Genomic DNA, 24,995 nt, shown 5'->3' with positions numbered 1-24,995 from the left:
TTCTGGTTACTTCCTGTTTGCTAGAGTTCAAAGTCTTGGCCAATTCTTTTTTCCCATAGATCTCCCATGTACCCCAATCTACTCACCACACTGAACGAAATAAACAAAAACAAAAAACAATCACTTGCTCTGTCTATGGTCAAAATACAGCGCCGGCACACTTATTTCCACCCTTTCCCTAAAAAAATCCCAGCTGAAAGTGCTTTTACAAGAGTGCGGTATTTCTTAGAAAGAGCAATGTTGCTTTCACTTTCTAAATCGATCATTCATATAAAAAAGCAAGCAACGCTTATAAATTCAAGCGGAAGCAACTAGCACTCAGGTCAGCTCCATTCTCTTGCACATCTGTCCCCCACCCTACCCCTACATCCTTTTTAGATGAGAACCAGTCCCCGTCTTCCCTACTTCTAGTCTCCCTCTTCCCTTGGTGCAAACTGGATTGAAGGGCTATTTTGAATGTGGCGGCTGGGGACAGTTTTTATTTTGTGTATAAATAACGTATAATGTAATGTTTAAAATATTCATTTTTCTAACTATAGGTGGTGACTTCTTGGAGCAGGAAACGTGGAACACTGGGTAAGTTTCCCATAAAGGGAAATGTCCCGCTCAGGCCCGTACCCAGGGTCCCCACAACGACCGAAGGTCCTCTTGCGGTTCTCAACGGACGTGATATTTGCAGACAAAACTATACAGCATAAACTAGATTTGGTATGCAGCCAAATCCGACAATACGCGTCCAGTGGAGATACTGCAAAGTCATAAAAAATCCCTCTTTGTTCTTTCGGGGGTGGTTAGATTTTTATCAGAGAACTCACCCCCCCCCCCCCCCCCCCTTCCAGGAAAAATTAGGTCCACATTTTCGGATTTCGCACCCCCCTCCCCCCAAAGAAAAATCCTGGGTACGGGCCTGCAGCTTATAGCAGATCACCAAGCAGTGAGTCATTCCATACCACTGGGTGGTATGGTATGAGATATGCGTGGAAGTGCATTGTGGGATCGCTTAGCTGGAAACACCGTAGACATTTCTATCCAAGAAACTGCGGTCCGCTTTTTTCACAAATTCCTGTCACAAAATAAACGACCTTTCATGCAACTGCAATTGTAAAGTTGCCGCCCCGCCCTACCTAAACATGTGTATTTACCTGTCAGTGCACATCCTAATCTGCACGTACAAGATACCATGCGCGCGCTTATTTTTCATGCGGAAGCAATGCCGTAACATCTTCAAACGGATGAAAAAAATTATTTTCGCCAGTTTTAGTCATAAGAAAGCATTTTCGACATAATTCTGCTACATATAATGGTGACAATTTATGATAATGCAAATAAAATTCACGTTAAAACTATTGTTTTCATGCGCGCGCTTGACTTTGTACCTTTTGGTGTCTCTTATGTTTTTAGATTACCATACAAGATTATCAAACCTGGAATATTTTTTAGCAAAATCTGTCGACTCGATTTTCAAGTAATAACATTTTATTATAGATTTTGCTGACAAAGCAATTTTTAACTAATTTGATGACGCGTACCTCATTAAAATGCCCGGTAGCGCCTATTTTTTCCATGCAATTTTGGTGGCCTCTGGGTAGTTTCAAGACACCGGCAAATGGTAGATAATATCGCTTCCCCTTTCGCAAACACGATCTCCTCGACACGGCCCTTGACCAGCAAGAGGTGAGAGCATTGGTCTGGTAAGCAGGCACAAAGGCGAAATTAAAGAGTCTATTCCAGCCGAAAAAGGCCGTTAGTGCAAACATTTTGCATTAAATTAATGTACTTCCACAGGTTCCAACGCTGCAATAGTCTCTCGAATAATTATTGTGCATGTTACAAGGGATAGGGGGGACTTTAAAAACTACCCTTCCCCCACACACACACACCAAATATTTCTAGCACTTTTCAGAGGGGAGGGGAGGGGCAAGACTCAGGTTTCCGAAGGGTATCAGCTTACATGTCATCTCAAACAAACCTGATCCGCGTAATCTAAGTGTCTAGTATCAGTCTTAGTAGAGCTACCCTGATAACCCCTAGTGTGGCGAGACTGCGTGTAGAATAAGTGACGTGTGGCATTCACCCCATGATAACACAGGCATCGCCATAACCCTTTGCACACACTCGCATGCATCGAGCACCCAAATCCCTTCCTATAACAAAACCCGGCTCTCGGGATTTATACGCTGGCCGTGTATAGCGGAATCCCTTTGAAGTGAGCACGCAATGGTTATATCAGCGGCTTTTATCCGCTTATGACGGGCGCTATCCCAACTCGAGATCTGTCCCGCAATGAGGCCTCAAGACCACCTCTAGTTGAATTCCAAACCCTCTGTGCCGGTTATAGTTATGTGTATTACCCTTGAAAAAAGCTCTTGAGTTGCATTGAGTCCTACAAATACCGAATAAATCACACAAGTTGCTCTTTGCTTAATGTGATTAAAAATCAATTTGCGATTGTTGGGGCCCCATTGAATTATTTGCTGCCTGTCACACCATTGTTTAGAGACAATACCCCACGTGAAGCATTATTTCAACACTTCGAGGGAACATCAAAAGCGCTTGCTACGACGCCGTCAGTGTGTTGGCCCGAGAGAGAAATCGCAGCGCTTGGGATTTTTCACACCGATTACTTGCCTGAGCAAGCCACGTGGAGGAACCATGGCAAGATTAATGACTCTTTTTATTTACCTTGTGTTGCAATCGGCTTATAACGCGTTTGCTATCCAAGTATCCGAATTCTATCCATTTGGCGCCAACTCTCAGCGCTTGTTGCCGCCATCCCAGAGTATTTCTGAGCCCGTCCCGCTGCGACAGCCCTACAGCTTTTACGGGCGTCACTTCACTACACTTAGGGTAAGTTTACGCGACTGGGGCCTTCCCTCAAGCGATAACTACCGCTTACAATACCTATACTGCTTAGGTCTTCAAGTCTTGAATTCAAGCCTTATGCTTGACTAAATATTTTTTGCACTGATCTGATCTCTTTGCCTTGCTTATTCAACAGTCAACAAGAGAGTAAAAATTCTTAGAGAAGTTTTGTAAAATGGGCGACAACAAAATAATCCTTCTATTTCTCTCAAACGGTGTTTAATTCGTGTCGTATGTTTTATCTTTTGAAAGGAAGCTTTTGCATACCTCATGGGAGATATTTCTCTCTGAATACGTGTGAAATCCATAAAAGCGGCATTTACATGTAATCTTGACTGTGGAATTTTTGTGGCTCTGATCAGATCATCGGGGCAAATTTTGATCTTTGTTTTGCGCGACCTCTAGTACTAGTTCCGAGTGCAAGCATAACACACAGAAGTAAAAAAATGCTTCTTCGCTTGTTGTTCTTTGCGTTTCTATAAGCACGATTTGTCAAATTGGATTATCTGAACTGCCTAATCGTAGTCCGAAATGCGCGCATACTCCATGATACGGAGATTGCGCGATAAAGCTTTGCCAATAACATCAGCAAAATCAAAACACTCGAGAGCTACTTCCTTTGTCGCATTCAACTCTTCACTGCTTTTATGGATTCTTATTTGTTTGCTTAACAAAAGTTATAAATCCTGTTTATCAATTAGCTCAATAGAATCCTCTAATTGATCCCGTTCCCGGATTGTTACTGATGTAAGCCCGCGTACACGCATTCTGCATTTTCTGTTTGAAAGGACTTGCACGCTACCGATCTTGTCGACATATAGATAGGGTATCTTTATTTCTAAAGACATCCCTGCCAGGATAAGTAATCTCTGCTACCTGCTGTAATAATGGGTGGGCCTTGGCCACCGGAAATACCTCGGAGCCATCGCCAGGAACTCTTTTGTCATGCAAGGCACAAGATACAAGTATATACAAAGCAAACATACTAAGTGCCGCTTAATGTACAGTTATTTTTTATCACAACACCTAAGGGAACGCTCGAGGAAGGCACAAAGTTTACTCGTTAGTGGCCTTAATTCCTTCACGTCTCTTTCTTGTACAGTTTTTAGCAAGATAACAGAAAGGTTTGCCATGCGCGTTTTCACAACTGTACCCTGATGTCTAAAAATATCGGTAGTTATTGTTGTTATAGATTTCTTTTTCGTTTTGAAAATTAGCGCCGAAGTACTTTTATGTGGAAAAATGAGTATGTTCGCTTTAATAGCGCAATAGCGAGATCGTTACCCAATGGGGTCTACTAGGTGAGTATTTAGAAACATTTCCCATGTGTGCACTTCACCTGTGTGCGAAAAACATCGTGTAACCACATGCGTGAGCTCTTTTCACATAACTTTGTTGCTCTGTTCGCAAATAGCATGCTTACTCTTCCAATCCCATCAAGACAGTTTAACGGCGTAATATGTTGACAGCGCAAAGTCACCTTCCGGTTCAAGGCGTGTTTTCAAGAGCAGATCAGCCAAGCATTTAGCGTCTCGCTATATTAACGAGAGTGATTAGAGCCTCCGGAAATAAGGGAATTCTGGCGAAGGTCGTATTACATACCCGCCACTTTGTAATTGAGTGAACCCATTGTTAACCTAAGGCCCACAACAATCCCGGGGCGGTTGACAGACAGAATTCTATACATTAGAACGTTAGGTCTCATTAGATAATACTGTAGGCCAAGAAAACTCAGCTAGAGCTGGAACCCATTAAAGAAACGCTGATGTTCAAAGTTAAATCTTTGGCTACGTCTTGATAAAAGTAGAGATGGATCCCATTAAAAAACGGTGATGATCCAAGTTAAATCTTTGGCTACGTCTATTAAAGTAGAGATGGATCCCATTAAAAAACGGTGATGATCAAAGTTAAATCTTTGGCTACGTCTATTAAAGTAGAGATGGATCCCATTAGAGAAACGCTGATGATCAAAGTTAAATCTTTGGCTACGCCTATTAAAGTAGAGATGGATCCCATTAAATAAACGCTTGGTGATGGATGTTGAATCTCTGGCTACGTCTTAATTAAAAAAGAAATGGCTAGACAGGGATCTTGAAAATGTTTCAATATGTATTAGTGAAATAGTATTCAAGATTGTGATTGGATGTTAGCCTGCTAGCCGGCTCTTGCGCAATGGATAGCTTACTAGGGCAAACTAGAAGGATGGCGACGCGCTTACGTAATGTGTCTGTGTCTCGAAGGACGAGTAGGCGTTCACCTATTGACTCACCCGTACCACCTTATATGTTTTTATATCAAATATCTGTTTATCTCCCAAATGTTCACTTGAATACAATAAATCTAAAAGCTAATATAAGTGTCAGTCTGTAAGCCATACTGTGTACTGATGTTGTTTTTGTTCGTGTTTTGGAGTTTTGTTGTGACAGTTAACTGTAATTACTGAAGATGTTATCATTTTTTTAAGAAAATGCAATTAACTCATTTTTACCGGGACATATGGTTTTGACAAAAACACGACTTCTGTGCGTTAATTAAGACAGGTCAAACGTTTTTGTGATTTGATGTTAGATCGATGCTTACATTGTGTCTAGTCCGAAATTTCATTCAGCTAACTGGCTTAATTACGATCTTTGACTATTCCATTGCAATTCCAATCCCATTAAGAGCGATCACGAATTACTGATGTTATCATGGAGGGAACACTTCGCGAATTAGCAAGAAAATGCAAATATACATCTGTTTAACCATCACATATACTATATATATTATACTAACATATATATCAAACATATTAAACAAACACCTTTTCTTGGAATACCAAAATCTCAGAAATCTCAGAGTGCCCCTTTTCTGAATTGGTCTGATATTGTGTAGTTATCACGCATGTCTTGTCTGTCGTCGGAAGATTTTCTATCTTATCTCCATGTGCGCGAGTGCGTATTCTCACTCGCCTTGTCCATGTGGGAAGGGCCCTGATAAACGTCTTGCACGATAGAATAATGCCATGCCCAGTTAACTGCCTGTTAGAATTTGGATAAGCCACTCCCTCGTTGTTGTTTACATTTGACAAACTAACTCTCGTTTGCAAGAAAACGCAATTCACGATTGAAGTAAGTTATTTTTTAAAGTAACATTAAAATTAACGACAGTTGGTTGAAAGTATTTCAGTCACTTGCTGGATTAAGCCGATGGAAGTAATTTCTTTGTATGACTCTGTTGTTCGGGGGCGTAAAATGGCGGCGTTATTGGTGAATTGTTATTTCGAAGTTTTCTTGCAAATAGGCCGTTGGTATTGTCAATCGTAAACAATAACAAATGTCGAAATTCTTTAAATACATACTAATGTATGATTCCAGGTCCACCGAGATGGCGTGATCAGCCTTGGGCTAGACACAGGGGTCCCGTTACGCCACCGGAAGTTCCCCTTCCCGCCAGATCTTCACGTCATAGCGCCATTTTATGCGCCAGCTGTCATCAAAGAGGGCGGTAAGCTGTGGTATGGCGAGACCACTGACGCAGGCGTGCTGAGTAGAGCGTCACTTGATGTCAGGGGTGTGTTCGTGGATGAGTCCTCGCTTAATGCGTCAGCGGTATTTGTGGTCACGTGGAATCAAGTTAGACATGCGCATCACAAAGAAGGAACAAAGGTAAAGACAGGCAGGCTGATGGACGGATGGACGGACAGACGGTCAATTTAACGGACGGACAGACTAACGGACGAACTGACGGTCAATCACACTAATAAACAGACAGACAGGCAGGCAGGCAGACAGACTAACGGACGAACAGACAGACGGTCAATCACACTTATAAACAAACAGACAGAAAGACTGGCGGACGTGAACAAAGAAACGTAAACTTAGAATTTATTGAGAATAAACCATGTTCTTGTTGCTTAGAACAACACGTTCCAAGCGGTCCTCGTCACTGACGGAAGCAACACATTTGTCCTATTCAACTACGCCACACACGGCCTGCAATGGACCAAGGGATATCACGTGAGGTGGCAGAATACCCGGATGTACCATGCGCAGGCGGGGTTTAGCGCAGGCGACAAGATCAGGTAAATGTGATGCATGACCGAATCGACCCCGTACCGGCCAGCACCGCCCGTGTGTTGTTATACACTTGTTTTCTTTATATAAAGAGTATATAGACTTTCCACTGCTGCAAAAATGTTTTCGCTTGATAACCTTTTCTATAGGAAGTTTCGAGCACAAACAAAGATTTTGAATGAAATCTGGTTATATACATAAAGTTTATTAATTGTCCTATATGTTTATGGATATACCATGTCTATGTTTTTGTTGGGAATTGTTCTTTTCTACAGTTTTGATTGTAGCACTTTTCAGTTCCACTTGTTTTGTTGATTTTATTATTCCCGTAATTTACGTATCGCGTAATCGCGAGAGAATAACAGCCTTTTAAAAGCGTCCATACCGTCTTCCAGGCTAACCACGTTGCCAGGTTCTGGCTCAGATATCGTCCGTCGCTTAGCAACGCGGTCAAACATGAACAGTGTTGGTCAGTGGATGTTCAAAGTAGGATGGACGCGCATGCGCCATCTGGGTGTGTACGCCGCTGACAGCTACGAGGAGGAATACAGGGATTACTTCTTTGTTGAACAATGTGAGTTTACTTGGTCCGTATTAGTCCGTAGTGTGAGTGTACTTGGTCCGTATTAGTCCGTAATGTGAGTTTACTTGGTCTGTATTAGTCCGTGGTGTAAGTATACTTAGTCCGTATTAGTCCGTAATGTAGGTGTACTTGGTCCGTATTAGTCCGTAGTGTGAGTTTAGTTAGTCCGTATTAGTCCGTAATGTAAAGGTACTTGGTCCGTATTAGTCCGTAATGTGAGTTTAGTTAGTCCGTATTAGTCCGTAATGTAAGTGTACTTGGTCCGTATTAGTCCGTAATGTAGGTGTAGTTAGTCCGTAGTGTAAGTGTACTTGGTCCGTATTAGTCCGTAATGTAAGTGTACTTGGTCCGTATTAGTCCGTAATGTAGGTGTATTTGGTCCGTACTAGTCCGTAATGTGAGTTTAGTTAGTCCGTAATGTAGGTGTACTTGGTCCGTATTAGTCCGTAATGTGAGTTTAGTTAGTCCGTATTAGTCCGTAGTGTAAGTGTACTTGGTCCGTATTAGTCCGTAGTGTAAGTGTACTTGGTCCGTGTTAGTCCGTAATGTAAGTGTACTTAGTCCGTATTAGTCCGTAATGTAGGTGTACTTGGTCCGTATTAGTCCGTAGTGTGAGTTTAGTTAGTCCGTATTAGTCGGTAATGTAGGTGTACTTGGTCCGTATTAGTCCGTAATGTGAGTTTAGTTAGTCCGTATTAGTCCGTAGTGTAAGTGTACTTGGTCCGTATTAGTCCGTAGTGTAAGTGTACTTGGTCCGTATTAGTCCGTAATGTGAGTGTACTTGGTCCGTATTAGTCCGTAATGTGAGTTTAGTTAGTCCGTATTAGTCCGTAATGTAAGTGTACTTGGTCCGTATTAGTCCGTAATGTAAGTGTACTTGGTCCGTATTAGTCCGTAGTGTGAGTTTAGTTAGTCCGTATTAGTCCGTAATGTAGGTGTACTTGGTCCGTATTAGTCCGTAATGTGAGTTTAGTTAGTCCGTATTAGTCCGTAATGTAAGTGTACTTGGTCCGTATTAGTCCGTAATGTGAGTTTAGTTAGTCCGTATTAGTCCGTAATGTAAGTGTACTTGGTCCGTATTAGTCTGTAATGTAAGTGTACTTGGTCCGTATTAGTCCGTAATGTAAATGTACTTGGTCCGTATTAGTCCGTAATGTGAGTTTAGTTAGTCCGTATTAGTCCGTAATGTAAGTGTACTTGGTCCGTATTAGTCCGTAATGTAAGTGTACTTGGTCCGTATTAGTCCGTAATGTGAGTGTACTTGGTCCGTATTAGTCCGTAATGTAAGTGTACTTGGTCCGTATTAGTCCGTAATGTAAGTGTACTTGGTCCGTATTAGTCCGTAATGTAAGTGTACTTGGTCCGTATTAGTCCGTAATGTGAGTTTAGTTAGTCCGTATTAGTCCGTAATGTAAGTGTACTCAGTCCGTATTAGTCCGTAATGTAAGTGTACTTGGTCCGTATTAGTCCGTAATGTAAGTGTACTTGGTCCGTATTAGTCCGTAATGTAAGTGTACTTGGTCCGTATTAGTCCGTGGTGTAAGTGTACTTGGCCCGTATTAGTCCGTAATGTAAGTGTACTTGGTCCGTATTAGTCCGTAATGTAAGTGTACTTGGTCCGTATTAGTCCGTAGTGTAAGTGTACTTGGCCCGTATTAGTCCGTAATGTAGGTGTACTTGGTCCGTATTAGTCCGTAATGTAAGTGTACTTAGTCCGTATTAGTCCGTAATGTAAGTGTACTTGGTCCGTATTAGTCCGTAATGTAGGTGTACTTGGTCCGTATTAGTCCGTAATGTGAGTTTAGTTAGTCCGTATTAGTCCGTAATGTAAGTGTACTTGGTCCGTATTAGTCCGTAATGTGAGTTTAGTTAGTCCGTATTAGTCCGTAATGTAAGTGTACTTGGTCCGTATTAGTCCGTAATGTAAGTGTACTTGGTCCGTATTAGTCCGTAATGTGAGTTTAGTTAGTCCGTATTAGTCCGTAATGTAAGTGTACTTGGTCCGTATTAGTCCGTAATGTGAGTTTAGTTAGTCCGTATTAGTCCGTAATGTAAGTGTACTTGGTCCGTATTAGTCCGTAATGTAAGTGTACTTGGTCCGTATTAGTCCGTAATGTAAGTGTACTTGGTCCGTATTAGTCCGTAATGTGAGTTTAGTTAGTCCGTATTAGTCCGTAATGTAAGTGTACTTGGTCCGTATTAGTCCGTAATGTAAGTGTACTTGGTCCGTATTAGTCCGTAATGTAAGTGTACTTGGTCCGTATTAGTCCGTAATGTGAGTTTAGTTAGTCCGTATTAGTCCGTAATGTAAGTGTACTTGGTCCGTATTAGTCCGTAATGTAAGTGTACTTGGTCCGTATTAGTCCGTAATGTAAGTGTACTTGGTCCGTATTAGTCCGTAATGTAAGTGTACTTGGTCCGTATTAGTCCGTAATGTAAGTGTACTTGGTCCGTATTAGTCCGTAATGTGAGTTTAGTTAGTCCGTATTAGTCCGTAATGTAAGTGTACTTGGTCCGTATTAGTCCGTAATGTAAGTGTACTTGGTCCGTATTAGTCCGTAATGTGAGTGTACTTGGTCCGTATTAGTCCGTAATGTAAGTGTACTTGGTCCGTATTAGTCCGTAATGTAAGTGTACTTGGTCCGTATTAGTCCGTAATGTAAGTGTACTTGGTCCGTATTAGTCCGTAATGTGAGTTTAGTTAGTCCGTATTAGTCCGTAATGTAAGTGTACTCAGTCCGTATTAGTCCGTAATGTAAGTGTACTTGGTCCGTATTAGTCCGTAATGTAAGTGTACTTGGTCCGTATTAGTCCGTAATGTAAGTGTACTTGGTCCGTATTAGTCCGTGGTGTAAGTGTACTTGGCCCGTATTAGTCCGTAATGTAAGTGTACTTGGTCCGTATTAGTCCGTAATGTAAGTGTACTTGGTCCGTATTAGTCCGTAGTGTAAGTGTACTTGGTCCGTATTAGTCCGTAATGTAAGTGTACTTGGCCCGTATTAGTCCGTAATGTAGGTGTACTTGGTCCGTATTAGTCCGTAATGTAAGTGTACTTAGTCCGTATTAGTCCGTAATGTAAGTGTACTTGGTCCGTATTAGTCCGTAATGTAGGTGTACTTGGTCCGTATTAGTCCGTAATGTGAGTTTAGTTAGTCCGTATTAGTCCGTAATGTAAGTGTACTTGGTCCGTATTAGTCCGTAATGTGAGTTTAGTTAGTCCGTATTAGTCCGTAATGTAAGTGTACTTGGTCCGTATTAGTCCGTAATGTAAGTGTACTTGGTCCGTATTAGTCCGTAATGTAGGTGTACTTGGTCCGTATTAGTCCGTAGTGTAAGTGTACTTTGTCCGTATTAGTCCGTAATGTGAGTTTAGTTAGTCCGTATTAGTCCGTAATGTAAGTGTACTTGGTCCGTATTAGTCCGTAATGTAAGTGTACTTGGTCCGTATTAGTCCGTAATGTGAGTTTAGTTAGTCCGTATTAGTCCGTAATGTAAGTGTACTTGGTCCGTATTAGTCCGTAATGTGAGTGTACTTGGTCCGTATTAGTCCGTAATGTGAGTTTAGTTAGTCCGTATTAGTCCGTAATGTAAGTGTACTTGGTCCGTATTAGTCCGTAATGTGAGTTTAGTTAGTCCGTATTAGTCCGTAATGTAAGTGTACTTGGTCCGTATTAGTCCGTAATGTGAGTTTAGTTAGTCCGTATTAGTCCGTAATGTAAGTGTACTTGGTCCGTATTAGTCCGTAGTGTAAGTGTACTTAGTCCGTATTAGTCCGTAATGTGAGTGTACTTGGTCCGTATTAGTCCGTAATGTGAGTTTAGTTAGTCCGTATTAGTCCGTAATGTAAGTGTACTTGGTCCGTATTAGTCCGTAATGTAAGTGTACTTGGTCCGTATTAGTCCGTAATGTAAGTGTACTTGGTCCGTATTAGTCTGTAATGTAAGTGTACTTGGTCCGTATTAGTCCGTAATGTAAGTGTACTTGGTCCGTATTAGTCCGTAATGTAAGTGTACTTGGTCCGTATTAGTCCGTAATGTGAGTGTACTTGGTCCGTATTAGTCCGTAATGTGAGTTTAGTTAGTCCGTATTAGTCCGTAATGTAAGTGTACTTGGTCCGTATTAGTCCGTAATGTGAGTGTACTTGGTCCGTATTAGTCCGTAATGTGAGTTTAGTTAGTCCGTATTAGTCCGTAATGTAAGTGTACTTGGTCCGTATTAGTCCGTAATGTGAGTGTACTTGGTCCGTATTAGTCCGTAATGTAAGTGTACTTGGTCCGTATTAGTCCGTAATGTAAGTGTACTTGGTCCGTATTAGTCCGTAATGTAAGTGTACTTGGTCCGTATTAGTCCGTAATGTAAGTGTACTTGGTCCGTATTAGTCCGTAATGTAAGTGTACTTGGTCCGTATTAGTCTGTAATGTAAGTGTACTTGGTCCGTATTAGTCCGTAATGTAAGTGTACTTGGTCCGTATTAGTCTGTAATGTAAGTGTACTTGGTCCGTATTAGTCCGTAATGTAAGTGTACTTGGTCCGTATTAGTCCGTAATGTAAGTGTACTTGGTCCGTATTAGTCTGTAATGTAAGTGTACTTGGTCCGTATTAGTCCGTAATGTAAGTGTACTTGGTCCGTATTAGTCTGTAATGTAAGTGTACTTGGTCCGTATTAGTCCGTAATGTGAGTGTACTTGGTCCGTATTAGTCCGTAATGTAAGTGTACTTGGTCCGTATTAGTCTGTAATGTAAGTGTACTTGGTCCGTATTAGTCCGTAATGTAAGTGTACTTGGTCCGTATTAGTCCGTAATGTGAGTGTACTTGGTCCGTATTAGTCCGTAATGTAAGTGTACTTGGTCCGTATTAGTCTGTAATGTAAGTGTACTTGGTCCGTATTAGTCCGTAATGTAAGTGTACTTGGTCCGTATTAGTCCGTAATGTAAGTGTACTTGGTCCGTATTAGTCTGTAATGTAAGTGTACTTGGTCCGTATTAGTCCGTAATGTAAGTGTACTTGGTCCGTATTAGTCCGTAATGTAAGTGTACTTGGTCCGTATTAGTCCGTAATGTGAGTGTACTTGGTCCGTATTAGTCCGTAATGTAAGTGTACTTGGTCCGTATTAGTCCGTAATGTAAGTGTACTTGGTCCGTATTAGTCCGTAATGTGAGTTTAGTTAGTCCGTATTAGTCCGTAATGTAAGTGTACTTGGTCCGTATTAGTCCGTAATGTGAGTGTACTTGGTCCGTATTAGTCCGTAATGTGAGTTTAGTTAGTCCGTATTAGTCCGTAATGTAAGTGTACTTGGTCCGTATTAGTCCGTAATGTGAGTGTACTTGGTCCGTATTAGTCCGTAATGTGAGTTTAGTTAGTCCGTATTAGTCCGTAATGTAAGTGTACTTGGTCCGTATTAGTCTGTAATGTAAGTGTACTTGGTCCGTATTAGTCCGTAATGTAAGTGTACTTGGTCCGTATTAGTCCGTAATGTGAGTGTACTTGGTCCGTATTAGTCCGTAATGTGAGTTTAGTTAGTCCGTATTAGTCCGTAATGTAAGTGTACTTGGTCCGTATTAGTCCGTAATGTGAGTGTACTTGGTCCGTATTAGTCCGTAATGTGAGTTTAGTTAGTCCGTATTAGTCCGTAATGTAAGTGTACTTGGTCCGTATTAGTCCGTAATGTGAGTGTACTTGGTCCGTATTAGTCCGTAATGTAAGTGTACTTGGTCCGTATTAGTCGGTAATGTAAGTGTACTTGGTCCGTATTAGTCCGTAATGTAAGTGTACTTGGTCCGTATTAGTCCGTAATGTAAGTGTACTTGGTCCGTATTAGTCTGTAATGTAAGTGTACTTGGTCCGTATTAGTCCGTAATGTAAGTGTACTTGGTCCGTATTAGTCCGTAATGTAAGTGTACTTGGTCCGTATTAGTCTGTAATGTAAGTGTACTTGGTCCGTATTAGTCCGTAATGTAAGTGTACTTGGTCCGTATTAGTCCGTAATGTAAGTGTACTTGGTCCGTATTAGTCTGTAATGTAAGTGTACTTGGTCCGTATTAGTCCGTAATGTTAGTGTACTTGGTCCGTATTAGTCCGTAATGTAAGTGTACTTGGTCCGTATTAGTCTGTAATGTAAGTGTACTTGGTCCGTATTAGTCCGTAATGTAAGTGTACTTGGTCCGTATTAGTCCGTAATGTGAGTGTACTTGGTCCGTATTAGTCCGTAATGTAAGTGTACTTGGTCCGTATTAGTCTGTAATGTAAGTGTACTTGGTCCGTATTAGTCCGTAATGTAAGTGTACTTGGTCCGTATTAGTCCGTAATGTAAGTGTACTTGGTCCGTATTAGGCTGTAATGTAAGTGTACTTGGTCCGTATTAGTCCGTAATGTAAGTGTACTTGGTCCGTATTAGTCCGTAATGTAAGTGTACTTGGTCCGTATTAGTCCGTAATGTGAGTGTACTTGGTCCGTATTAGTCCGTAATGTGAGTTTAGTTAGTCCGTATTAGTCCGTAATGTAAGTGTACTTGGTCCGTATTAGTCCGTAATGTGAGTGTACTTGGTCCGTATTAGTCCGTAATGTGAGTTTAGTTAGTCCGTATTAGTCCGTAATGTAAGTGTACTTGGTCCGTATTAGTCCGTAATGTAAGTGTACTTGGTCCGTATTAGTCCGTAATGTAAGTGTACTTAGTCCGTATTAGTCCGTAATGTAAGTGTACTTGGTCCGTATTAGTCCGTAATGTGAGTTTAGTTAGTCCGTATTAGTCCGTAATGTGAGTTTAGTTAGTCCGTATTAGTCCGTAATGTAAGTGTACTTAGTCCGTATTAGTCCGTAATGTAGGTGTACTTGGTCCGTATTAGTCCGTAATGTGAGTTTAGTTAGTCCGTATTAGTCCGTAATGTAAGTGTACTTGGTCCGTATTAGTCCGTAATGTGAGTTTAGTTAGTCCGTATTAGTCCGTAATGTAAGTGTACTTAGTCCGTATTAGTCCGTAATGTGAGTTTAGTTAGTCCGTATTAGTCCGTAATGTAAGTGTACTTGGTCCGTATTAGTCCGTAATGTAGGTGTACTTGGTCCGTATTAGTCCGTAATGTGAGTTTAGTTAGTCCGTATTAGTCCGTAATGTAAGTGTACTTGGTCCGTATTAGTCCGTAATGTGAGTTTAGTTAGTCCGTATTAGTCCGTAATGTAAGTGTACTTGGTCCGTATTAGTCCGTAATGTGAGTTTAGTTAGTCCGTATTAGTCCGTAATGTAAGTGTACTTGGTCCGTATTAGTCCGTAATGTAGGTGTACTTGGTCCGTATTAGTCCGTAATGTGAGTTTAGTTAGTCCGTATTAGTCCGTAATGTAAGTGTACTTGGTCCGTATTAGTCCGTAATGTGAGTTTAGTTAGTCCGTATTAGTCCGTAATGTAAGTGTACTTGGTCCGTATTAGTCCGTAGTGTAAGTGTACTTGGTCCGTATTAGTCCGTAATGTAAGTGTACTTGGTCCGTATTAGTCCGTAATGTAAGTGTACTTAGTCCGTATTAGTCCGTAATGTGAGTTTAGTTAGTCCGTATTAGTCCGTAATGTAAGTGTACTTGGTCCGTATTAGTCCGTAATGTAGGTGTACTTAGTTCGTATTAGTCCGTAATGTGAGTGTACTTAGTTCGTATTGGTTGTCAAAGGCCGTGTTGGTTGTCAAAATCAGAGGATTCTGTCCTCGCTCCGGTAGCATTATTCAGAAAGAAAAAACATCAGGCGCGTACATGGGGGGGGGGGGGGGGGGGGGGGTAGCGCACCCTTCCTTGGCGGCCAAAACGTGGGTCACTCCTTCTCTAGGAATCTTCAAATACTATGTTTTTCCAATATGATACCTATCACCCCCCCTCCCCCCTCAGCAAATGCTGGGTACGCGCCTGGACATGATTCGTCAAACAAACAAAGGAGTACTAGCTTCGTAAGACATTCCAAAAATCCATGTCCATACATTATTGTTCCTCGTTTTCCAGATTTCAAGGGCTGCTATATGATCCATGGCTACCTGCCTGTCAGTAATCGTAGCCATATATGGCAAGACATCTCCATACGCTCCTGTATTATCCTTTGCTTCGAGCGCGGGTCCGACTTTGTGGCCATGCATAACGGAAGTCAGTGCGCATGCCTGAAAAGCGTCAAGGATCTAGTACGAGCCCGCGATGATGGCGAATGTGGAATGCGGTGTTCCGCTAACGAAAATGAAATTTGTGGCGGGAAAATGGCGGTGTCTGTGTATGAGACTACTGCACATGCGTCGGTCTTGTCTGATGAATCCGTACGGCGGCTTAACGGTATGTTCATCTCGTGGGTAACTTAACGGCATGTTCATCTATCGTGGGTAACGTGGGTAACTTAACGGTATGTTCATCTCGTGGGTAACTTAACGGCATGTTCATCTATCGTGGGTAACGTGGGTAACTTAACGGTATGTTCATCTCGTGGGTAACTTAACGGTATGTTCATCTCGTGGGTAACTTAACGGTATGTTCATCTCGTGGGTAACTTAACGGTATGTTCATCTCTTGGGTAACTTAACGGTATGTTCATCTCGTGGGTAACTTAACGGTATGTTCATCTCGTGGGTAACTTAACGGTATGTTCATCTCGTGGGTAACTTAACGGTATGTTCATCTCGTGTGTCGAGTGCGAGGCTTAACGGTATGTTCATCTCGTGGGTAACGTGGGTAACTTAACGGTATGTTCATCTCGTGGGTAACGTGGGTAACTGAACGGTATGTTCATCTCGTGTGTCGAGTGCGAGACTTATGTGACATTACACTGTTTTGAAAATCTCTGCCGTTAGATCTGGACGAGTGCGCAGTCGGATCTGCGCAGTGTCACATGAATGCCACGTGCTACAACAAAGCTCCCGGATTCTGCTGCGAGTGCGACGACCGTTTCTATGGCGACGGGATTTCTTGCATAAGAAAAGGTTTGTTGTTTAGGGCAAATTAAAGAAACAAAGAGAAAGCAAACGCGCACGTCCTATCTATCCTCCCTATTGCGAGCAAGTGTTTACCGTCCTTTAGTTGTACTCATTTCATTTCATATATATTATATCTTAATCCCGTCCCCTGACTTTGATTGACAGGTGCTGTTCTACGTATGGTTGGTTACATAACGGGTACCGTCGGCGGGCTGTCAATCAACAGTCTGTTCGCTGATACTATTGGTTATTCAAGCGATGGCCGTGCGTATGTCGCCACGCGAGGTCTCCCCCGTCCCCTTGCATATTCTATTCGCATCGTGATCCCCCTGGCGAGTGTAGTGGGCTGGATGTTCGGGATGCCTGTGCACAAAGGTCTGAAGAATGGCTATGCAGTAGTCGGGGATCGGTTTACAAGAAACGTCACCGTCGTGTTTGACTCTGGTGAGTTGTGTCGTAAGAAAAGGCAAATCACGCCGCCATATTACACTCCTCTGCAATACGTCCCACAAAGCATCATTTGCATTGGCTAATTCAAGCAAGCATGTGTGTGAGTCACAGGAGCCATTTTACGCTCTTGCACAATGACTCGAAGAATCCATTTCCATCGGCTAATTCAAGCGAGTAATTAAGAAACTATCAATCAAATATTTTTATTGAAGTATCAGACTTCAATCGTGGATGGTTATTTTGAACGATTCTCCGTACAAATGAAGCGCTGTATTTTCAAGTGTAAACATTAACAAAGGATTAGTTGATCGAGTTCTTTAAAGCTCGTCTCAAGATACTTCTCTGATACCTTGCTCTATTTAAAGGTGAGGTGTTGAGCATCGATCAGCAGTTCCAAGGCAAAGACTCGTCCAGTCCCCACGTGCGAGTGCAGACTCATCTAAGCGGCTCTATCCCGATTCTACACCCTCGAGCTCAAGTCACCATGCCCCTGTACAAGGAGACGTACCAGCGAGTCAGGCGGGGCGTCATCCAGTCACGCGCACAAGTCAAGTACACGGTAAGGCAGTCACGTGCACAAGTCAAGTGCACGGTAAGGCAGTCACGTGCACACGGTGAGGCAGTCACGTGTACACGTTTAGGCTTTCACGTGTACAGATCAAGTACATGGTCAGGCAGTCACGTGCAGAATTTAAATACACGGTAACGCAGTCACCCGCACAAGTCTAGTACACAGTAAGGCAGTCACGTGCATACGGTAAGACAGTCACATGCACAAGTCAAGTACACAGTAAGGCAGTCACGTGCACAATTCAACTCACGATAATGAAAAATGCACGTTCAGGCTCAGGGCTCATGGGCGTCCAGGTGTCCAGAAAAAAGTCGTGGAAGGGTTCGTTTTATTTTTTTCTTAAAATGACTTCTCCCTCAGAGGTTTTTCCTTTGACACACTTGCCGACAATAAGGTCAGTCGTATTGAGCTTTCTGCTAACGTGCATGCCTTCTACCCCAGGTGGATGGCGCGGAGAACCAGTTCCTGGTGGAACAAGTCATCCGGTACAACGAGCCTCGGGACTGCCCACCGGATATGACGTCAGTAGTGCTAGAAGCTAACGTATTGATGATGCGATATGACGAGGCGCACAGCTTCATGGGTATTGCTATCAGAGGCCGCGTGAGGAATGGCACTAGTGATGAGGAAACCGATAGTGAGTCATGTCAGTCTAACAACTGATCTAAGCCACTTTGTCAATGCTTATCTTATTATTTATTGTTCAACCTTCAGCTCAGAAGCACGAAGGAAAGCCGACAACCGCCAAGCCACGCCCACAAACAAGCGCAAGACCCAGACCCCAAACTACCTCTAGGCCACAACCACAGGGAGCCCAGTGTGGAGCGGAGAGATGTCATCCTGCTGGTGTCTGCATCGTCTACCAGGGCCGACAGGAGTGCCGGTGTAACCATGGTTACCGAGGAGATGGCGTGACGTATTGCGTCAGCACCACAGTCAGACCCCAAACGACTACCAGTCCTCCAACGACATCAAGGCCACAGGGTGCCCAGTGCGGACCAGTTAGATGCCATGAAAGGGGCGTCTGCATTGTTTACCAGGGAAGGCAGGAGTGCCGATGTAACCATGGTTACCGAGGAGATGGTGTGACATATTGCGATAGTACAACAGTAAGGCCACAACCCACTGATCGTCCTAGGCCTCAAACGACATCAAGACCACAGGGTACCCAGTGCGGGGCCGTAAAATGCCATGAACGTGGCGTCTGTATTGTGTACCAGGGAAGGCAAGAATGTCGCTGTAACCATGGCTATCGAGGAGATGGCGTGACGTACTGCGAGAGCACAACAGTAAGACCAGCAACCACATCCAGGCCTAAAACGACAGCTAGACCCAGGCCCCAGGGCGGACAGTGCGGCGCGGTCAGGTGTCACACTTTTGGTGTCTGCATCGTCTACCAGGGCCGGCAGGAGTGCAGGTGTAACCATGGTTACCGAGGGGATGGCGTCAACTATTGCGTCAGCACCACAGTCAGACCCCAAACCACAGATAGACCAAAAACGACCCCGAGACCACAGGGTACCCAATGTGGTAGGTTCAAGTGCCACAAATTTGCAGTTTGTATCACGTACAACGGGGAGAAGCAATGCCGCTGTAACTATGGTTACCGAGGAGATGGCGTGACGTTTTGCAACAGCGTGACAGCTACTGTCAGGCCACCATCTGTGCTCGTCACCACAGCCCGTCCCAGGCCCCAAGGCGTACCGTGCGGTGGGATTACGTGTCACAGCCTCGGGGTGTGTATTACGTTCCAGGGCCGCAAGGAGTGCAGGTGTAACTATGGTTACCGGGGGGATGGCGTCAGCTACTGCGAAGGTAAGTGTGGCAGATTATTTGTCCGTGCCTGGTGCCTGTGTGTGACCGTGATCTCGTTTCACGAGTGTTGTTAATCCTGGTGTATTTTGCCAAGTGGGCAACGCCTTAGCGTCCATAGTAGTAAATACGGTAGTTGCACTCGGCTAATAAGGGTGATGTGTTTGATAGGGGGAGTACTGACTGTTTCCGTTTATTTTCCTCCAGACGCAGATGAATGTACCCTGAACAGATACCGTTGCGATGCCAACGCGGAATGTATCAACACCGTGGGCTCATACCGTTGTAAATGTAAGACCGGTTATACGGGAGATGGCAAGACGTGTACAGAAGCCGTAGAATTCTATTGTCCTCAGAAATGCCACCCTAACGCTAAGTGCGTGCGTCTGGCGGTGGGCGGTCAGGTCTGCGTGTGCTTACCTGGATATACAGGCGACGGAGTCTCGTGTGAACGTAAGTATTTTATCCTGCGTGTGCTTACCTGGATATACAGGCGTCGGAGTCTCGTGTGAACGTAAGTATTTTATCCTGCGTGTGCTTACCTGGATATACAGGCGACGGAGTCTCGTGTGAACGTAAGTATTTTATCCTGCGTGTGCTTACCTGGATATACAGGCGACGGAGTCTCGTGTGAACGTAAGTATTTTATCCTGCGTGTGCTTACCTGGATATACAGGCGACGGAGTCTCGTGTGAACGTAAGTATTTTATCCTGCGTGTGCTTACCTGGATATACAGGCGACGGAGTCTCGTGTGAACGTAAGTATTTTATCCTGCGTGTGCTTACCTGGATATACAGGCGACGGAGTCTCGTGTGAACGTAAGTATTTTATCCTGCGTGTGCTTACCTGGATATACAGGCGACGGAGTCTCGTGTGAACGTAAGTATTTTATCCTGCGTGTGCTTACCTGGATATACAGGCGACGGAGTCTCGTGTGAACGTAAGTATTTTATCCTGCGTGTGCTTACCTGGATATACAGGCGACAGAGTATCGTGTGAACGTAAGTATTTCTCGGGCGTGTGCTTGCCTGGATATACAGGTAACGGGGTCACATGTACGCGCACGTATTCACGTATTCTCCGCGATAAGACGAATAGGGGGTCAGAGTACAGGGGTCAAGAGCGTCCGTAGGATTGCGTTATCTGGATATACAGGAGATTGAGTTCATGAGTGGTAAATGTCTCAGTGGTGTCAGAGCGTAATCAAGAGGGGGGGGGGGGGTAGAGCAAAAGTCATAACAATGTTTTGAGTCGAGGGAATTTTAATGGGGTACTGAGGGGAAAGATTTCATGCGGCTGGGTAAAGCGTCAAGTTAACTTGGCGCAACGCTTTTTTGTCTCATATTTTCTCTTGACGGCCACCACTGTATTAATGTGTTTCGGCGGGGGAGGAGGTGGCCGTGCTCGACATGATTTCCATATGCCCTAAGAGGCTTGATAGAGTGAAGTGAAGACGGCTGAGTAAAGTACACAAATCTTATGTGGCGCATGATCCCCATATGTACTAAGAGGCTTGATAGAGTAAAGTGAAGACGGCTGAGTTTAGTACTCGAATCTTATGTGGCGCATGATTTCCATATTCTCTAAGAGGCTTGATAGAGTAAAGTGAAGACGGCTGAGTTTAGTACTCGAATCTTATGTGGCGCATGATTTCCATATTCCCTAAGAGGCTTGATAGAGTGAAGTGAAGACGGCTGAGTTTAGTACTCAAATCTTATGTGGCGCATGATTCCCATATTCCCTAAGAGGCTTGATAGAGTAAAGTGAAGACGGCTGAGTTTTGTACTCAAATCTTATTTGGCGCATGATTTCCATATTCCCTAAGAGGCTTGATAGAGTAAAGTGAAGACGGCAGAGTTTAGTACTCGAATCTTATGTTGCGCATGATTTCCATATTCCCTAAGAGGCTTGATAGAGTAAAGTGAAGACGGCTGAGTTTAGTACTCGAATCTTATGTTGCGCATGATTTCCATATTCCCTAAGAGGCTTGATAGAGTGAAGTGAAGCGGCTGAGTTTAGTACTCGAATCTTATGTGGCGCATGATTTTTATATGCCCTAAGAGGCTTGATAGAGTTAAGTGAAGACGGCCGAGTAAAGTACTCAAATCTTATGTGGCGCATGATTTCCATATTCCCTAAGAGGCTTGACAGAGTGAAGTGAAGCGGCTGTGTTTAGTACTCGAATCTTATGTGGCGCATGATTTCCATATTCTCTAAGAGGCTTGATAGAGTAAAGTGAAGACGGCTGAGTTTAGTACTCGAATCTTATGTGGCGCATGATTTCCATATTCCCTAAGAGGCTTGATAGAGTGAAGTGAAGACGGCTGAGTTTAGTACTCGAATCTTATGTGGCGCATGATTTCCATATTCCCTAAGAGGCTTGATAGAGTGAAGTGAAGACGGCTGAGTTTAGTACTCAAATCTTATGTGGCGCATGATTTTTATATGCCCTAAGAGGCTTGATAGAGTGAAGTGAAGACGGCCGAGTAAAGTACTCGAATCTTATGTGGCGCATGATTTTTATATGCCATAAGAGGCTTGATAGAGTGAAGTGAAGACGGCTGAGTAAAGTACTCGTATCTTATGTGGCGCATGATTTTATATGCCCTAAGAGGCTTGATAGAGTTAAGTGAAGACGGCCGAGTAAAGTACTCAAATCTTATGTGGCGCGTGTTATCTGTGAACACAGCGGACGGCACCTGTGAAGGCGTCAAGTGTGATGCGAATGCACAATGTATAAAGACCGCTGACCAGTCACAGAAGTGCATCTGTAAAACTGGTTTCGTCGGCAACGGAGAAATTTGTAGAGGTAAGGTTTACTTCATCGATGCAGTCACTTGATGGTAACACGTGATAGCCTTATGCTAAACAAGGTCAGACACGTAGTCATTTTACAATACTGTGTCACGCAAACTGTCACGCGAAGCACTGAGTCACGCAAACTGTCACGCGAAGCACTGTGTCACGCGATCATCAGTTCCTGGGGCCTAGGGGCGCTTATTCGGGGGAGGCCGTTACTCGAGTAAATACACTAAAACTTACTGTTGTTTTCTAAGGGTTGACCCTCGATTCAACCTTATACTCAAACCTACTGTTGTTTTCTAGAGGTTGTTTCTCGATTTAACCACATACTCAAACCTACTGCTGTTTTCCAGAGGTTGACCCATGCGCAGGCGTGAAGTGCGGAGATAACGCCAGATGCGTCCAATCAAAATGCGTTTGTAATGACGGTTACCAAGGCGACGGCCAGCGGTGTTACGGTTAGTAGAACTCCCTCTGCGCTTGGGTAGGAGATGTCGGGCTAGAAAAAGAAGAGGCCCCATACGTGTTTTTAAGATATTAGGGACCTCACGTAAACATGTGTCTAGACAACGGATAGCAACCGGAAGTAGAGGATTTTTGTGATCATCCCTATTGCGCCGCCAGCAGGTTCCTTAGGTTAGGATGTGTGATAGAACAGATACGTATTCTCATTGGGCTTCCGGTTCGTCGTTCAGAAACGTGTTTTTTTTTAAGTTCCTTGAACTGAGCGTTTAACTGTGGCTTACACTATAACCAAATGCTTTCTTCTCAAGATGATGAGTGTTTTGTTGCAGACGTGAAGGAGTGCGCGAGGCTGGATCGATGTGATCCTAACGCTGACTGTATCGACACCGTGGGCTCATATCGATGCGCATGCAAGTCGGGATACACCGGAGACGGCAGTATCTGCACTAAAGGTAGCAACCGCTGACATTGATAGACACCATTTATTGAAGTTTGGTGATTTGCGCAGATCTCTATCGATCGATTGAAAAAGAGAAGTCATTTATTAATTTTGCTTTTTTATTTAACGTTATAACCATGTTAATTCGTAGAGACACAAGTCTTTCTCTAAAAGCATCTAATAGCACGTTTAATACCAATCAGTATATTGTCAATTTATATATTTCTAACCAAGTTGACCTGACTCATATCTTAAAGGATAACTCTGGCAGTCACACATTGCCATCGTACAGCGTATGCGTGTATTCTTAGGATTTAAAGAAGCCTTGTTGTTACGTGACCATTTTCAGTGCCGTCGTCTGTCGCGTGCGGAGGTAAAGTGTGTCACACGCACGCGGAGTGTTTCACGTACCAAGGACAGAAGCAGTGCGTGTGCGAACGGGGTTACCAAGGAAACGGCGAGGACTGTAAAGGTAGATATCAGCCCTAACCCCACCCTACCCAAGTTTCAATTGTCAGACTTACATATTGGCTACGAACATTTCATTGTGATATTTATTTCAACGCGAGAAAGATGTATTGGCTTACTAAAATATCATCATCATCATCTTTATTTATTATCATCATCATAATTATCTATTATCATTATCATTATTCTGTCAGATATAAACGAGTGCGAGCAGAACCACGAGTGTGATCCGCTAAAAGCAGTTTGCACAAACACCGAGGGCTCATATAGCTGTACATGCAGGCCTGGTTACGGAGGTGACGGCCGAACATGCACTCCTAGTAAGTCAGCGGCAGTTTACGCACGCTTCATGACTCTAATGCCAGCTTGTTTTGACTGACATGTCGCTCTGTCCCAGTCTCCTCGTGTGGAGGTGAGGTTTGTCACCAGTTCGGTGAATGCGTGACTGATGACGATACGGGGCGGAAGCGGTGTCAATGCCGCGTCGGTTTCCGGGGCAACGGCGTGGATTGTTATGGTAAGCATGGTAACTCTGGACATATGGACGATATGCTATATCGAGTTGAATGTATGTTGACTTACCAGAAGCTAAACTTAGCCCCAATATGGCATTTTTAATATACGTATTAGTATTTTAAATTTAGTGCTTATAACAAGGTCATTATATAAGCGCTATATAAATCTGTATTTCAGACATGGATGAATGTATTCCCCTCCTAAGGACGTGTGGCTCCAACTCATTGTGTAGGAATACTCTCGGTGGTTACGAGTGCGTGTGCCGCAGGGGTTTCACCAAGAAGGAGGGCAACTGCATCAGTAAGTACAGAGAAGAAACATGTTTCTATTGTCTCGTCCTGGTCATTACTTTGTTATTTTTTCGTTTATTCTTTTGTCAATTATATTGTTTTTTGTGCTGCTCATTGGCTGTTAATTCTTGTCTTCATTATGTTTTTTGTTCATTGTTTCGTTCGTTGTATTCATTGTTTGTGTTGTTTACTCTTTTGTTCATTATGTTGTTTGTTTGCACATTGTTTTGTCCATTGTGTTTTTATTGTGCAATCCATTGTATGATTCACTGTTTTGTTCATTGTTTTTTTGTTGCTGTTTCGTTCATCGTTTCGTTCATTGTATGATTTGTTGATTGTTTCTTTTATTGTATGATTGTTGTTCATTGTTTTGTCGTTGTTGTTTCCATCATCGTTTCGTACATTGTGTTGATGATTGTCGCGTTCACTTTGTTTCAGGTGATGGATCTTGTAATGGTGGCACGTGTAGTCTCGATGCCAGGTGCGATACCATATTAGGGTGTGTTTGTAAGAGTGGTTTCCAAGGAGATGGATTCAACTGTACAGGTGAGAAAAAGATCACTTTTTTGGCGTATTTTTACACTATGAAAAAAGATAGAAATTCTTTGATTTAGAGCCGACAATTTGAATTTTGGCAAAGGTCTTCAACTTGATAACTAAGGAGGAGAGGGAGGGGGGCTGGTGGTGCATGGTGGTGGTGGGGTTAATACGCCTAAAATACGATTACGAATGCGTGGTGTCCAAGATTTCAC

The 24,995-nt window shown here is 43.3% G+C and overlaps 1 protein-coding gene across 3 annotated transcripts in view; it reads left to right on the top strand.

Moving 5' to 3' along the window:
- The first annotated feature begins 543 nt into the window (after window positions 1-543).
- The window catches only part of LOC5504315, a 34,431-nt gene continuing 9,979 nt past the window's right edge, over window positions 544-24,995 (top strand). Inside the window, exons 1-20 of one of the 3 annotated variants that reach the window (XM_048730435.1) lie at window positions 544-576; window positions 2,498-2,847; window positions 6,219-6,509; window positions 6,762-6,925; window positions 7,313-7,491; window positions 15,477-15,794; window positions 16,307-16,435; window positions 16,595-16,873; window positions 17,245-17,438; window positions 17,892-18,096; window positions 18,165-19,265; window positions 19,470-19,715; window positions 21,953-22,072; window positions 22,419-22,523; window positions 22,860-22,982; window positions 23,319-23,441; window positions 23,632-23,757; window positions 23,835-23,954; window positions 24,131-24,253; window positions 24,682-24,789. In XM_048730435.1, coding sequence (XP_048586392.1) covers window positions 2,653-2,847; window positions 6,219-6,509; window positions 6,762-6,925; window positions 7,313-7,491; window positions 15,477-15,794; window positions 16,307-16,435; window positions 16,595-16,873; window positions 17,245-17,438; window positions 17,892-18,096; window positions 18,165-19,265; window positions 19,470-19,715; window positions 21,953-22,072; window positions 22,419-22,523; window positions 22,860-22,982; window positions 23,319-23,441; window positions 23,632-23,757; window positions 23,835-23,954; window positions 24,131-24,253; window positions 24,682-24,789 — 4,249 coding nt within the window. In that variant the 5' untranslated portion in view covers window positions 544-576; window positions 2,498-2,652. Of the gene's footprint in view, window positions 577-2,497; window positions 2,848-6,218; window positions 6,510-6,761; window positions 6,926-7,312; window positions 7,492-15,476; window positions 15,795-16,306; window positions 16,436-16,594; window positions 16,874-17,244; window positions 17,439-17,891; window positions 18,097-18,164; window positions 19,266-19,469; window positions 19,716-21,952; window positions 22,073-22,418; window positions 22,524-22,859; window positions 22,983-23,318; window positions 23,442-23,631; window positions 23,758-23,834; window positions 23,955-24,130; window positions 24,254-24,681; window positions 24,790-24,995 lie in introns of those variants that run through there. The other 2 variants (XM_048730433.1, XM_048730434.1) reach the window with 2 other exon arrangements.

Source organism: Nematostella vectensis, chromosome 7 (genome assembly GCF_932526225.1).
Source record: "Nematostella vectensis chromosome 7, jaNemVect1.1, whole genome shotgun sequence".
NCBI lineage: Eukaryota > Metazoa > Cnidaria > Anthozoa > Actiniaria > Edwardsiidae > Nematostella > Nematostella vectensis.
This window is presented reverse-complemented; position numbering and strand designations above follow the sequence as displayed.